Source organism: Hirundo rustica, chromosome Z (assembly GCF_015227805.2).
Source record: "Hirundo rustica isolate bHirRus1 chromosome Z, bHirRus1.pri.v3, whole genome shotgun sequence".
NCBI lineage: Eukaryota > Metazoa > Chordata > Aves > Passeriformes > Hirundinidae > Hirundo > Hirundo rustica.
Genome location: NC_053488.1, coordinates 4,856,775 through 4,873,357, shown reverse-complemented (window position 1 = coordinate 4,873,357; position 16,583 = coordinate 4,856,775). Strand labels below are relative to the sequence as shown.

General features: G+C 39.7%; 1 protein-coding gene across 7 annotated transcripts in view; it reads right to left on the bottom strand.

Annotated features, from left to right (window-relative positions):
• Window positions 1–16,583, bottom strand: part of ARHGEF28 (Rho guanine nucleotide exchange factor 28) — a 124,540-nt gene that overhangs the window by 34,909 nt on the left and 73,048 nt on the right. For 6 of the 7 annotated variants that reach the window (XM_040090288.2, XM_040090289.2, XM_058424104.1 and 3 more), the window contains 15 exons: window positions 15,871–16,172; window positions 13,265–13,409; window positions 11,931–12,042; window positions 10,097–10,136; window positions 9,413–9,536; window positions 7,920–8,052; window positions 7,484–7,539; window positions 6,057–6,108; window positions 5,357–5,504; window positions 5,131–5,252; window positions 4,089–4,229; window positions 3,370–3,620; window positions 2,344–2,466; window positions 1,835–1,952; window positions 692–946 (listed from right to left, as the gene is read on the bottom strand). In XM_040090288.2, coding sequence (XP_039946222.1) covers window positions 692–946; window positions 1,835–1,952; window positions 2,344–2,466; window positions 3,370–3,620; window positions 4,089–4,229; window positions 5,131–5,252; window positions 5,357–5,504; window positions 6,057–6,108; window positions 7,484–7,539; window positions 7,920–8,052; window positions 9,413–9,536; window positions 10,097–10,136; window positions 11,931–12,042; window positions 13,265–13,409; window positions 15,871–16,172 — 2,122 coding nt within the window. The remainder of the gene's footprint in view (window positions 1–691; window positions 947–1,834; window positions 1,953–2,343; window positions 2,467–3,369; window positions 3,621–4,088; window positions 4,230–5,130; window positions 5,253–5,356; window positions 5,505–6,056; window positions 6,109–7,483; window positions 7,540–7,919; window positions 8,053–9,412; window positions 9,537–10,096; window positions 10,137–11,930; window positions 12,043–13,264; window positions 13,410–15,870; window positions 16,173–16,583) is intronic. The other variant, XM_058424107.1, reaches the window with a different exon arrangement.

Here is a 16,583-nt window from a genome sequence, read left to right as displayed (position 1 = left end):
TGCTGGAGCACAGACCCAGGGAAAGAAGAAATCCTTGCACCAGTGGCAGTACAGCTTTCCTAAGCTGTCCACCTGGCAAAGACTATTTCACACAACCTTGCTTTGTCTGTGCTGTTAACACTCACAGCACAGTATTACACTGGCAAAAGCATTTCTAGAATAATGATCAACAGATAGCTTTATAAAGTTGTACAGCAAATACTAGTAGGCTCCCAAAAAAACCCAACCCCAATACATGATTAACACCAAAAATCAAAATGTGAGCTTGCATGTAAAAATTGAGCTCCAGCCAAATGTGGCTTCAGAATTTATTTTCTACTATGGATATCTCATCACCACTGAATTGTTAATGAGCTATTTTCAATGGCAAATATTGTGAACACTAAAAATGTACAAGTCAAAAAACACTATATTATGAAATGAAATTGAAAAGCAAAAAACTAGAAGGAGGGGGCTGGAAGAAGGAATGCAGATGGCATTTTAGGTGAACTTGTGTTCCAACACAATTACTCACAAATCATGGCAGCTTCTGGAACTGATCATCCGGAAATTAGTGAGACATTTGCAATGCCATTACCTCAGACATTCTTATTTGAAGTATAGCACAAGAAAGTATTTTCATTCTTTAACTAGTCTTTGAATGTAATTTGCTAATAAAAAGTTAAAGGACTTTACTGCTCAGATGAAATACCTTTGAATCGACCCGTTGCTGTCTTCCAATACACTAAACCTTCATGAAGAAGTATCCTCTCTTTCCTCATCAAGTCTTGCTTCCTAAAAACATGGCCATTTTTCATCTTTGTATATGTTTTGTTTTCAGTTCTACAGAGAATTTCCAACAGCTTTTGCTTTTTCTCATAGTCATTCACTTTCAAATCTACTGCTGTTATTACATCCTTAATTAGACGAAGGGCTTTACACAGGTCTTTATGTTCTTCTGTTCCTTCTGTATGAAATAAAAAATAAACAACATGACACTAGTCAGCATGTTCAAGAGAAGATATAATTCCTTGCTGTCTGGAAACAATCAGCGTGATGCAAGGCTTGAACTGATAAATTTTTTAATTTAAGTTGAACCTTGCAACCATCTTACTAGAATTATTAAAGGTATATACCTTTGTTTGACTCCTCTATTACAAGGTGATCTGTACCTCAGATTTATTCATTAGTCAAAACAACATATTGAGTAGTTTCTGACATATTTATGAGGTGCAAGCACTTAAAGAAAAATTAGCAGCCAAGTAAATCATATAGAATATTATATTTCTGGTTAAGCAAAAGAGCCCATGAAAAAGGATGGCGAGTACAAAGGATTTGCATTGTATATGCAATTTTATACAACACTCATTTACTGCCGTTTTGTGGGGCAATATCTATAAGCTAATAGTAATTGTAAAATGTTCTACTGAGTTCCAGAGGGTATTCAAGCTTTGGCTGAAAAAACAGAGAGAAACTTACAAAACGTTTGCCTAGCACTACTCAGAAAAGGCTCCTCCAGAATTAATTCCAAAAGTACAGATGTGTATCTGAGCTAGTTCACATAATCGAGTCAAGGTGTTTTCCTAAAACAAGTATTCTCTTCTGGACTTCTATAGCCTGCTTGGCTGAAATATCAGAAATTTTCACAGTCCAGCCTTGACAGGGCCTATACAGAGCAGACAGCTCTGTTTAGGTGACGTCTGCCTGAACAGTAGGTAACGTAAATGTTGCTCTGGTTGTATCTCAACAGAGCAGTGAATTTAATCTTTCGTGATACTTCAGCTGTGCAAATTCCTTGCGTTAGAAACGCGCTAGGATTTCAGACATGAAAAGCAACGCTTTGGCTTTTACTCACCTTTTGAGTACTGCAATATCCTTTCAACCAGAACAGGGTATTTGGTGATTCGCTGGGTGACGAGCAAAATGCATTCAGGGATTCCTCGGCGTCGCGCCAACAGGTTACTATTCCTCAGCTGCACAGATACAAATATATACCTTAAGTAGTAAATGCATATTAAACCACCAATTGACTAATAAGAAATATGATCTAAAAGCATTAGAGTAAGTTAAAACAAATGCTGGGTAATCTGAACCATCCCCAAGGAACGGTTGCTGTGCTGAAGGATGAGGCGTACTGTAACAGGAACATGTGTGTAATACATACTGCATGCCAAAACATTCTAAAATTTGAAAGAAAAATCTGATTTATCAGCTCACTAGTTAAGGAGGAAAAACTTTTGCCATTTTTATTAGCCATTGAAAGTGAGTTACTGAATATAATTCCAACCCTAAATCTAAGTAATAGCTACATACATTTCTCCTGAGCATTTTGTCAATAGTGCTCATGATTCCACACTAACTTACTTTAATAAAATTCTGGAACTTCTTGTTTTGTTGCAGCTCTTTGAAGAGATTAACGGCTTCTTTCTGATGACTACAAAACTCTCCGTATGTTTTCTCCATTTTAGTTGCATTTTCCTCTGAAAACTGAAGAAATTAGTAAGTGAATTGTGCTCAACATTCTCTCTGACAGGAAAGTGTATACCTTTAACTGGTGAATTTTGTATGAATAGGGAACTTTTACATTACTGGTTTATCAAGTTCTCTGAATTTCACTAACAAGGCCTGTCAGTACAGAGTGAAAATAGGCTAGCTGTTTTTAGCAGCAAGAAGAGGAATGCAGGAGAGGGCACAAGCAACCTCCGCTTCCGTCTTGCCAGTAACAGCTAGAACACCACAACAGCATTTCCTTCACCTCTTTTCAAACACAACCCTCTGTCGTTCATTTACTTTTGTCCAATCTCCACATTGCTTCCAGACAAGGTAACAGCTTAGCTCTTCATTTCAGTGGAGTGAAAACAGACTGACTGAAGGTGAAAAGCTGCATCTCTCTTTCATAAGGAACGGAGGTATGGATGCCAAGCCATCAGTTAGGTATTCCTTGGCCACAGGAAACACCTTGCAACCAGCCCTTCCCTAGTGAGCAGTATCCTGGGGTGTAACATGCCAGATCACAAGAAATTAATGGTCAGTTTCTTTTCCATCATCAGTTCTTCACATCTCTGCTCAGCTGATAAAAAAGTGAATTCATTGTTTCCATTTTTTGCAGTCCATAGCATGAATGCAAATGTGACCAATGTGTTCATCACTTTCCCCGTCACTCATGACACACAGGGAAAAATCCACACCAAGTTCATCACAGTTACCTGACAATAATCATATTTTTTCGCATTGCTATTTCATCCTGAAATAATCAGAGGAGGACACCTTTTGAACCTTTCTGAGGCAACTATAAGGGTCTTTTTGCCCACAGAAGTTTTGGAATTAAAAAAAAAAAAATAAATTTGGAACCCTGAGCACTTAAAGGATTGATGGAACTGACGCTTCTACCTGCTGCACAAGGATGTCTCCAATTCTGCTGATGACAAAATTACGCTCGCTCCCTGCCTCACATGATTCCTGCCGTCTGTCCTTCATTCTGCAGAAGAACTGCCTGTGCATCTCCAGTAGCTCATCTAAGCAGGGGAATATTCTGTCCACCGTGCTGTGGTCAAGCTGCAGCTCTTCCTTCATCCCTTTCCTGAATATTTCAGACATAATGAGCAGGGTATGGATGTGATGTACTTCTGTTTGCATCAGCTCTGCGGTATAAAAGAAAAGAGCATAATGTAGTAATCACCTGAATGTTTTGCACACCTTTTAAGGTAGACTTTAGTCTATCAAATACACAGTCATAATTCCTTTTTCTGTGTGAGCCTCAAACCTAATAGATTATGTCAGTAGGAAGACTTAATTTGTCTGTCTCTGGCACAATTCTCTCTGTATTCCACTGAAACAAGCTGTGGTTGCAATTGCTTGAGCTGGGGATAGGATGAGGCCCCTTCCAATTTCAACCATTCAGTGAACAGGCTGGGCACGTCTCTGGTAGCCACTACCATCCATTTCCTTAGTTCTGGGAGACATGGTAATTTGTGATAAAAATGTTATTTGAACCTTCTTGTTGTTTTGAGTTGAAACAGCCATTCTTCTGGACATGGACCTAGTAGGTTCCCTCTCTATTTGATACACCAAACTGCGTTTAAACCTACACACAGCTTTGAAATACTGACCAAATATGACATCCTGCCGCTTGACAACATCCTTTTCTTGCTTGCTACAGAACACCGGATCCACAGCAAGACTCCAGGACTCTGCCTCAAACTCTTCTGCATCTGTGCAGAGATCAGTCCACTGAGACAAATCCACACCATCTATGACAAAATTTATATTTCTTTAACACCACACGTACAAAGAGTAAGGGATGCTCCTTGGCACATGCAGTTCTATTCATACAGTAAGGGGAAAACATCAGAGAGATGAACTTTGGGCAAGGGTCCTGCAAACACTGGCATCATCTTTACTTACAGAGAAATTCACCATATGTCAGTATTACTATTACCAAAGTGTTGAATTGCTTTTGTGAGAGAAGGGGAGGAGAATAGGAAGAAAGGACTCCACTTTCCTCAGAATAAATCCTTTTTATAATTCTTTGCTTGAAGAAACCTTTTAAAATTTAAAAAAAATTAAAATAAAATCCAACATTTCCAATAGCAGATGTCCAGTGACTGGTATGTGCACCATCCTATGTAAGTGAAAGCCCTTCAGCTTTCAAATTCAGTCTCCTAGCTACAGAAAAAAACCTATTTGTATTTGCTTCATAAGGCTATGTAACTACTGTAAGAGCCCAGCTCACCAGTAAGAGCTAAGAATTTGGGCTACTGAGGAAGTACAAGTGTTGCAGGTTTGCAGTGTGCAACGAACACGGTCAACAGAGATGGCTGGATGAATGTAAATAAAAGTGTATTATTGTTCTGTTTCTGCAAGGATGCCAAGTACATTTATCCCCGTTACTTTAAAATGGTAATGACATATTAAAATATTCTAAAAGTTATAAAATACTTCATTACAAGGAAGAAAGGAAAAGTTCTCTTTTAAGACTAATTTTTTTTTAATTTCATTTCAACGTTTTAATGAGGGATGCAATTGTAATCATCAAAAACAAGTGCTCTCCTTTGAGAAGATGAAGTATCTTCCTAAATCAGCTAAGGAGTTTTTCTGGTTTTCACTTTCCAATAACAGCCACAAGATGAAACATCTGTGCAATATTCTCACCTTCCATCATAAAAGCATCCATTGAAGAAAAGGTCCCTAATGCTTGTAACATCTCTTCAGACTGTGACTTCAACCTCCAGGTGCTAGTCTCAGAGTCTGGCTCAGAAAATTGAGCAGCTCTTCTACAGCAGAAATAAAAAAAACCACATTTATTTAATGGTTTAAATGTGTCTAGAAACGCTGAAGGGTGTATTTAGTATAATCCATCGGCAAACTGCCCCTCTACCTTTCCAAACTGGCACTGGGGACACTTTTGGACAAGAGGAAGGGCTGTTGTGAGGCTTCCCTCTTTCCAGGAGACAGTCCAATAGGCACAGAGAAAGAAGGATGCACCGAGGATAGCACCATCTGTGAAATGTCTCCAGGCAGGGAATCTGTGAGGAAAAGCACAACACAACATTTTGACAAACAATGAGTTTGTCGTTGTTTGACAGAGTATGTCATCAACAGCACATTTATGATGAGAAATCCTATCTGGTGCTCATATTGACCACATCAGACATCAAGAATGTCCACTTGCCAAGGTACATGACCACAGTACTCTCTCACAGAATATAAAAATAAGCCTGCAGGAAATGTGGAATAGTCCCAGAGTGGCTGTCATTTGATAAGAAGATAATATCAAATCATATATGCTCTATGGGTGAGCAAATACTTGTGCACAAGATAAATGACATAGACAGAACTGACTATTTTTGGTTTTGTTTTCACTGAAAATATAGTAAATACACTCATTTTAGTAGAGGATGAGTTAATTCAACAGTGATCACTAAAAAAAATCCATTCATATTGGAGACACACATCATTTCTTACAGATACTGAAACAAAAATTAAAACCAGAAATGATATGGGAAAGTTCATGCTGTCAGTCCCATGATTTTTAACCAAGGCCTACCTTTGAAATGCTAGGTTTATACCTAACTTACTTGTTGCACCAACTTGGAGCTTGTTTTTATTATGGTATCTCTCCTGGGATTTCTGAAAAAAATAAGAATTTTTTGAAATCACATAGCTGATAATATACTTCACAGTCAAGTCAGTAACTCATTCACATATACCATCACACAAAACTATATAAACTATTTATTCTAAGCAGAATGCGCTACAACATTCTACTTTCTCTATATGAGTACTGCCTGCCTGCAAAGTTGCATGAAAAGTGCACATTTGGGGCTTTACACTCAAATAAAGCTTTTGTGGCAGAACAATATCTGAAGCACAGGGACCAGAGGGCAGAACCGCTCCCCCCTCCAAAGTGGACTTTTGCAAAATCTGTAGCAAAAGCCTGCTGTGCTTGGGCATATATTTCACTTCAGGTGGGCCGGTGAACATTTCCTGAACTGCATTCTTGCTGAGATGAGTTGGGGGCTCTTGTCTCCTCTTGCAACTAACCCACCATCCCCAGGGACCAAAGCTGTCAGTTCAGCAGTGTTAATTCTGAATAAAAGTCTCCCAGAAATTAGTGCAAGACCATGTCGTGAAAATGATAAACAAAATTAAATCCACTTGATTTATGTAGAGTTTAAGTCTTGTTTACGCTAAGGAGTCAGTATGGAATCATGCTCTCCTTGGAAGCCACCATGATGCAAAACCCAGCTACACCAGAAAGACGGGCTCCACTAATGTGAAAAATAACCTCCATCATTATGGCACATTTCTCTTCAAGTTTCATTCTGCTTCTTGAGGGCAGCAGCCTTACACATCTGGTTTTGAAGACTATGTCTTTGTTGTGATAACCTCACCATGCAGGCATTCCTTCTTAACAGTTAAGGCAGTATCCACCAGCTCTAGGGCTGGCTTTGCCCTGCCCAGAAGCAGCTGAACACTGGGAGCAATTGCCTAGGCAGGCAGCTGTGGAGTCTCCTCCTCCAGAGATTTTCCAGAATGGGTGAAACAAACATCTGCCCAAAGTGTTACCTAGAAGTGAGCCTGCCCAAGGGTGAGGAGGTGGATAAGGTCACCTGCCAGAGCCCCTTTCATCCCTGCTTTCCCTTATTCCAAACATACGGAATGCCCCCTGGTACACAAGGGTTCTTTCTCTCTGGGGCTTTGAGAAGCCTCTCTTTTCAATCTCTCCTGTAACCTTCCAGGCACACCCTTTCACAGTTTGAGCCGGCAACCCTTCCAAAATATAAATACTTCTTGAAACTGATTTTCAACCCCCTACTAAAAATTGTTGTTCAAGCACAGTGTTCGCTCTGTTGCTCACATCAGCCATTCTGACACCCTTGCAGCCCTTCACACACAGACACTGGGGTCTGGGCAGTCTGTATGTGTTTTCTTTTTTCCTTCATCATGTTTCCAGCCCCTTGGAAAGAAAGCATGCTCTAGTTAGATCAGTGTAGGAGGTTACCTTGGTGCACACAGGAGCGCACTCCTTGCAGCTTCTATGCACAACCAGGCTGCAGTCTGAAAGAGAAAGCACAATTCAAAGCCTAGCACCAAACAGGGTCCCCAGTCCAGAGAAAAATGTACTCTGAGGCTTCAGTCTTCCCTTTTCCAGGTTCACTTACTAAAGTAATCCTCAGGATTCTTTCATGTACAGATCCAGGCTAGAAGGAAGTTTCTGCCTAATGTGCTAGAGGCTAGGAGATGGACGAGGTTCTTTCTGAATCTGTCACCTGCTATCCTTCCTCCCTCTCCCTTGTCAGCCTCAGCTCATTGCATAAAGCAGGCACATCCCGATGTAGACAAGGTTTCGAACAACACAGGATGTCAGAACAGCATTTAGAGCACATGTGTAAATTTTACATGTGTAAATTCACATGTAAAAGCCAGCAGCTACTTACAAGAACACTGCAGTGATTCCTTCCCTAGGAGGGCTTTTTCACAGACCATACATGGGATAACTCCCGGGAAAGTCCCATTTGTAAAATTGTGCCTGGTTGGTTTCTCCTTATCTTTGGTATCTTTATTTTTTGTCTTCATCCCCAAGAACAGAGGCAGGCAAATAAATAAATAAATAAATAAATAAATAAGATAAGATAAGATAAGATAAGATAAGATAAGATAAGATAAGATAAGATAAGATAAAGTTATTCAATCTTAAAACCCATAAAATATTCTCTTGTAAAACCAAATTATCCTAGGCTATTTAATCCCTGTCCCGGAAGACTTGCAACAGCACACTGTACTCTTATGCCCCACATTGCTGAAGCCCTAAAATCAGATAAAATCATTTGCTTTTAGTGGCAGCTAGGCACTGGAACCATTATCAAGAAAGGCTGGCAGAAATTATACATTTATAAATCTAGAAAAAGGGGAGGGACAGGAAACAAAGATTTAAGAAGTGTTGTTGATTCACTGCACACAGGGGTATCAATGCCTACATCCCTTACATGCGTACAGCTCATGCCTCTGCAGATAAAGGTGCAGTAAGGCAAATTGAGACAAGTTGTCTTTAGAAGACATTAGAAACAACCTATTTTTAACAAGTGGTAAAAATTTAATAAATTCTGCCTACTTTTCCCGCACACTTAGTGGCATAACTAAACATATAGCTTGTACTCATAGCTACTGAGTGTTGTGCTTTAGGAGAACACGCAGACACAGACATGCACGTTCACGGTCAGTTCTGACAATGGAAGGTACCACCTCAGACAAACACCTTTCACATGTGTTTCAGGTATGTCAGGATGTCCTGGGGCACAGGAGTGCGTGCTGGGGAGCCTGAAAAACCATCAAAAGGCCACCTGGAAAGAGCATGTAGGCCAAGCCTGCCTTTCAAGCTGCTTAACTGATGCCATTAATCTAAAATTAGGATGCCTCAGAGTTAAACTAGTGTTCTAATCTACCTTCCCATGGTAGGCTGTGCGGGCCTCAAATCTCGAACTCTTTAACACTAAGCAGTGTTTACTTATGCAAGAAGTCCCATTAACTTCAAATAAGGCAAATTCAACTAATTACACCCTAATATAGAAGTTTACAAACTCAATTACTTTCTGAGAGCAATTCCAAGAACAGGCTTGTACCTCTTAATTTTATTTAACAAAGAAAATATTTCTTAAATAAAATTCATACATTTAAATGTTGACTAAATCACCAAAGAGAATTACTAAAGGCATCAAAGGAAAGCTGCTTTTGAATACAAATCCATTTCAAATAACCTACATTTGTTTTAAATTTTAAAAAAGAAAAGTGAAAATAGTCTTCCTACGACTTTTGTAAAAAACAATTTATATTGACATAAAAATTCAGCTTCCCTCTATAATTAATTTAATTACATAATCATGACATAATAACATAATCATACATAATAACATGGACATAAATCTCAAATTACCTTGCATTTATTCCGTGTGCTGGTCATCCTGTTCATCAGAAAGCTGAAAGTCCGACTCACTTTGTATTTTTCAGACTCATTTTTTGAGGGTACAACGTATTTGTTCCATTCCTCCTCCTGAATCCTAAAACAGAGACCAGTGAAAAAATGTTCCTCACTCCAGCGGCAACACTCCTTTAATTAACATATAGCAGGATCTGGACAGTGCTTGTTTCACCTAACATCTACAATTACATGCTTTGCTGTGGGTTTAACACATCATGAAGGAGATGGTTTTCCCAACATTAAAAGAAGTAACACTTGCCGATGAGCGTTCTCATTGCACATTGTTATTATTATATACGGCACGCACAATGTGCAATGTATAACAAGCTTGACTGGATGACAGGTGGCATCAGAAGCTCCCCTGCTTTTACTGCAGTGGTTTGGACATTCCTACAGTGGACAGGAGCCCCAGGAGCAGACAGGAGCCCGTCCCTACTTTGAGGGACTGAACAGACAGCCCAACAACCCCTGCGGGATGTGTGTGGTGAGAGCTGGGTTGAGCTCAGCACAGAGTTCAGGCATGAGTTCACAGAAGCCAGGGGCCTCGACACAAGTGCCCAAAGCCCACGTGGAAGGTCTCTTCCCCACAGGGCTCCCTAGATGGCATTCTTGCACGGACCCTCTGCCGGCTCTCCGTACCTCTGCTCCCGGGACTGCTCGGGCAGGCTGCACGCTCGCTCTGCAAGACACAAACACCCACAGGGCACTCAGACCGCGAGGTCATGGGGTTTCTTTGGAGCTACCACCTCCACCGAGCCATGAGCTTACCATTACGGGTTTGCAATGTCATTTGAAAATTAGGAAGGCAGAAATGTACATACACACAGCTTTTTCAAGGTTAAGATCACTTCCTACTCAGCTTTTAGCTGACGGGATCTGCCAGAACTGAAAAGGGTATCACTGCATGCCAGTCTCTACAAACAGCCTGGTTTTAAGAACGGAAAAAATTATTTCTTTCATTTTTCCTAACATCACAGACTTGAATAACTCACCCTTCATTTTCCTTTATACATAATTTGTTGTAAAATACCTTAATGACATTCTTCTAACATTTCCAGTTACACATCTTATTGAGCTTTATCTATTAAAAAAAAATTAAATCCTACTGCATAAAGAGGAATACTACTACTCTAAGTACTGCCTAGGATGTTTCATGTGCTATAAATTTGTATCTTCTACAATTCTATGATCCTATGAACAGATGACTCAAGATACTTTTCACAAACTCTCTAAAAAGCAAAATAAATTATAAACAACTCAGTTGTGTTGTTTTGGAAGAAAATAAGCCCCAAACTATAGAGAACACTACCATTTTCAAGTTAAAAGACATTTTAATGCCACCCTTCTAATAAAGCTACCTGTGGTAGCTTTGCTAAAAGCGTCTCCCTTTTGCAGACATTTTTAGCAAAGCTACCACAGGTACGGTTCAGAAAGATAAGCACTTGCCTAAATCAAAGCACCAGATTATGCTCTCTTTGAAGTTAGATACAGGCTTAACCACTCTTTGCTGAATCAGCATCTCTTCAGACAAATCATCACGAGCTAGAGTATTTACCAAAGAGGCAGCAAAACAAACAGCACATTTCAGCTCGTTGTCAGGCACAACCTGTGCCACAGGGTGCATCTCTAAGAAACCAGCGCCATGTATCCATGGGAGATGAAGACAGCCTCATGAAAACAGCACTGTGGAGCTGAGACACTGACAGAGAGTGTGAGGGCCTGGAGGAGGGATGGACCCCTGTCCATGAGCACACCATCTGCGGAGCAGGTACAAATCCTTTACTGTTACAGCCCAGAAATGCCCTCTCAAATCAAGGCAGGTAGTTTGTTTTAAACCTGAGCATATTGCAGGTGCCTTTTAAGTCACATGAGCTGTATGAAAAGCACAGTGAATGTTTTTCACACTTTGCATGGTTTTCAAATATAACCCATACCCTCACTGAGCAAAGGGTGTGTTGTCTTCTAAATACAAAACTGTGTGTCTGGAAATAAATCATGTCAGAAACAAGTCACAGAAATTTACAAGCTTCTTGCAGAGACATCTCTGAGGAAATGGGTGGATTTTGCTTCCCAGCCTCTAGATACCATGGCCCACCTGTCTTCCAGAGATTGCCTAGGATCTGTGGGAAGCTGGAACTGTCTGTCCTCTTTGATGCCTCTTCGGTGTCACCCTGAGCTTCCTCCTGGTCTGTGTCAGACACTCAGCAGGAGGCTAGGGTGAGAATCCTCCAAAGAGAGGATTACTGCCCTTGTCTGCATTCGTTTTTGTGGCTATTGCTGTCCTCTCAAGATCAGCGGCTGTATCACAGGCATGACAGGGGCAGGTTGGGGCTGTAGATGGGTGAAAATTGAGGGGTGGTGGTGGCGCTACGTGAGGGCTACTGAATATACCTACTGAGCTCTGCAAAGTAACCTCATCAGCCCTGGGCCTGAAGCAGGCAGGTATTGAATAATGCAAAGCCAGAGAACTGACCTCCGTTTGAATCCCCAGCTGCAAAGTCCCGAGGAATGCGACGTCTTCCTACCAAACCTTTGGGTGAGGAGCAGGAATAGGAGCGTGACCGAATCCCAAAAACAGCGCATTCCTATGAGAAAGTGCAGCAAATGAAACCTCCTGTCATTTTGAAATGCATCAGCAACAGAAACAAAATAAATCAGGAAGAGATGACCATCGCATAAAACTCCTTGACTTCAGGTTGAATTTTTGACAACTTCCTGTGAATTCTTAGGAAGTCTGTTGTACTTCCAATATGATAAATTTTTTTTTGTACTGCAGGAAATTAGTTGTGGGTGCAAGTTAGACTAAAAGAAAGCTTATATTCTTCTCCAATTTGGTAACAGGCAATTGTTGGCCATTATTTCTGATGACCAAGCCATCTTGTTTTATCAAGGAAAGGATTAATCTCAGTACTTTAATACTTCAAGTAAATTTCATAGAGACTTTGGCCATGCCTTGGTAATTACTGGTGTCAGGATTTCCAAAGAAATCTTTCTATATTGTTTTTTGCTTTTTTCATCATTATTGTATATTAAGATATTTTCCAGTTACCAACTATCTCAACAGTAAGACTTGAAAGGAAATCACCTAATTTTTGATACATCATGTACACTTTAATAGAGACTATTCCTAAAACTCCTACAAAGTGCTTACCTTATTGTTTTTTAAAGTAGCCCTACCAGAATTCATGTTTGTGCTGAACTCTTTTTCTCCCTTCATGTAATCATTTGCTGAAGGTCAGATAAAGTTCTACAGTGGCAACAAGTGCATCTAAAAAATCACAAAGAATCTCTGCAAACAAGAAATAACTCTATGTATGTGTCTGAAGATCTCAGAAAATTAATGTAGACAGGATACTTCAGAAAACCATAATGAAAAGATTTACATCAATCAAAGGACACCCCAACTGAATTTCCCTGAGTTTAGAAATCATTTTAAAACAAGCAGCAGGCCAGTTTTAGTTTGCAAAGCATTACTCTTTCACATAACTAGAGCTGGTTAAACATTTTCTCACTAAATATATTTTGGTTAAAAAATGCTGATTCACTGGACCTGAAATACTTCCTCTGAAACACTCCTGGTAAATGACATGTTTTCTAAAACTGGGGGAAAATCCCAGGTGGACACTTTTTTCCCAGCCCAGCCACACCCAGAGAGTTCTAGCTCCACAACTCAGTGTGAGTTGTCCCTGGAGAGACTAGCACTGCCAACTGGGAATTCACCTTTCCTCTTCAGGTTCAAGTGTCTCTCGCATAGCTTCAGAGATTTACTTAAAAGGAAAACAATTCAAACCAAGACAGATCAAATACCTTGGGCTGCAGAATGGCAGGAAAGTCCAATCCATCTCTGCTAGAGGCCATGGCCTCTGAAGAGCTGAGGGGAGGGTAGTGAACGTGGGATCTGTCCGACACACCTCCACTTCCATTGTCTACTTCAAGGTCATCGAGACTGGAACTGAAGAACACAACAAAGTCTTTAACGTCCCTGAATTCCTCATAGCGATTTACTTCAACCTTCATGAAACAAGCAAAGATATGGCTGAACCCTCTGAACAACGACAGCCCACACCACCATGATTATGCCAGGTAAACCATGCCCTGAGGCCTCTCTCAGGTCTGCAGTCCCCTGCTCAAGGTACTCGGTTTCTCTGTCCAGGAGCCCTCAGAGGCAGATCTGAGTCGTGGATCTGCAGTGCAGGTATCTGCACCACCCGTGATCACACACACTCCCACCATGGCCAGACACCTCTGGGTCACGCTTTTAGACACACAGGCAGCATCTCCCGAAAAAGGAGATTTTTTTATTCCACGCACAAACTTGTCTCACTGCAAAGAAGATAAGAAGAACTGAGACAAGAAGCGGAACTGAGAGAACTACCTTGGATTTCAGTGCCAAGATACGTGGTTGTAGATGGATATTATGTGTGTGTGTGTGTGTATTTGGAAGTTATGGCATGGCTGCTCACAGACACATCATTTTCATCTACGTCTGTGACTTCATGACAGAAGATGGAAGAGAAAAACACCAAGAAGAGATTAAGGAGGGTCTTGAGATAGCTCACGAGCTTCAGTTCAAAAGATAAATGTTTAAAAACATGGAGAGCAGCAAGCAGACTGAAAGATCTCTGGCTAAATCAATCTATTAAACATGTAGAGACTATTTTATTGGCAAGGGTTCCTGAGCAGGAGAGTGCACTAAGGCTGCTCAGTAGCACAAGAGTTTCCCAGGATGAGTCCTGCTACCTGCAAGAGCAAGTTCATGGTCTTTTCATCAGAGTGACTGGAAGGAACGGTTGACTGCTTGCAATAACATTCCAGCCTTACAACATAAAACTTTAAATTATGTGTGGTATTTCTAAATAGCCAGAGTTCCTACCAGGGGTAATAGCACAAAAATTCCTTCACACACCACTACTTTTTTGAAGCACAAATCTGCCTCTACTGTCTGAAAGTACTTCCTTATTACAATTCTGGAGACAATATTTTGCAATGTTTATGAGTAATAGCCTACATGACATCTCAGAAACAAGTTATATAAATGTGTTACCTGTTTCAATTTTAACATCACACGTTAAAATTGAAAAAGCAATACATATCTATGTCAACAGACAAGTATCCATGACTTACCACAGTAACTTCTCCAGGGGACTTTTCTGACATAAAAAGTCACTTTTAAAATAGAATTACATACCACTAGTCTTATTTTATGTGTAATATTTGTATCACTTCCTTATGTCATATGATGTATTAAGGCAAATCACATGTCTCTGCAAATTTATAGACACACTTAAAGTTCTTGTACAGGTACCTAGCCAAGGTCTTAAAAAGGGTGGGACTATCTAAAAATATATAAGATAAAAATGTTTCTGACTAGAGGCACAGGAAGATTATAGTATTCTACATGACATCTCTATAGTTAGCAAGAAAAAGACCCCAAACAAAACAAAATAAAACAACAACAACAAAACAAAAGATTGTGAAAGAAAAACTCTATCTGACACTTATTATATTAGATGTGTTACAGATTCTTGCTAGTGGGACTTCATAGAAACCCATAAGAAACTCAAAATTAAGGAAGATAACATTTTATTGCCCACTTTAAATAATTGGCTGGCCCCTCTCTTCCTTACCCTTCAAAGGGGGGAGCAAGATTCAGATTTCCTCCTGAGTAAGAAGGAGTCTCACCTATTCACAGAAACAATAAAACCTTCTCATCAAGAAAATTTATTGCTAAATTGTTTAATTTTTATATTAATTGTTTAAAACCTAATTTTAATGACCAAAATTATAGTTCCATGTTCAAAGCTCTCAGCATTTCTGAGGCCATTTGCAGGAGGGTTTTCAGACAAATGGCAGCAGACCTGGTGTACCAGAAATGGGGAAGAAAACAGCCTGAACCTGTCATAAACAGCAGCTACACTCTGCACTGCATCTTTTGAGATAAGAAATACCTACACAATCAGGAATAATGGGGTCCTTCTAGAGGCCTCTTTAAAGACTTTAAAGATTCCCAGAGACTTCAACAGATTTTGGATTATTTTCTTAGTGGAAAATACAGCTGCAGAGAACCACTGTGGAATTCTGTTATTTGTCAAAAGTGCCACAATGGCAGTGACAGCGAAGAGCTGATTCTTCCTTTTTATTTTGTAAAGAGTAGTGGCATACAAGACATAAAGGTATAAAAGTATCCATTTGCATTCAAAACACATTTACCAAGAAGACATTTTATGAGTTAAAAATATCTTCACAGTTCTTTTACGAAAACAGATTATTAGGACAATAAATATTAGTGATGAAAACCAGAGATTTCACCCCAATAATACTATTTATTACTTCAGATTCTGCTTCATCTTTTTAAACAAAAGATGGTTATAAATAATCCTTATTCTGGCCATAGCATCAAGTCAATTCCATACCTTCTTCTTTTCATGTCAGCATAAAGTTGGCCCCGATCCCTGATAAATCCATGGGTCTTGAATGGAGGATATGAATCTGCTACGTACAGATGAGAAGGTGAAATGGCGTGTCTTAATCCTGATTTTTCTTCTTTTTTTACTGGACTTTGACTTTCTTCATTTGGGAGATATATAAATTGATCATTCTCCTCAAGGGAGGGAGATGAGGAGCTCTTAGCCATCGGGATTGAGCTGGTGGGATTCAGACACATTTCACTGCTACCACCATCTCCATCACTGTAGTTAGTCTTTAAGTCTCCAGCCTGCAGGTAAAAAAATGAGTGCTGGTAAGAGGCAACAGCAAGACATATTGTCAGGAAACCAGGACTTGAGAAGTTTGCCATTTTACTTATGGCAATAAGTTTTGTGAGTTTTTTTCCCTATTACTTTCTACACCACATGAATTTAAGGGAATTTATATGACTAAGACATTCTAGACTTTACATTACTTTTTTCCCTAGTTAGAGTAGAAATGAATTGGTATTTCCAAGTCTACTGAATTTTTCACTCATATTTATACCTTCTACTGAATGTACTGATACATGGATTTATAGATTTTATTAAAAATTACCCTTGAGTTGAGCAAAAAATTTGCATAATGTGTTAGTGTGGGAGACATATGGAAGAGAAGTCAAACATTGTGCAATTTAATTTGGAAAAATCAGCCTACACAT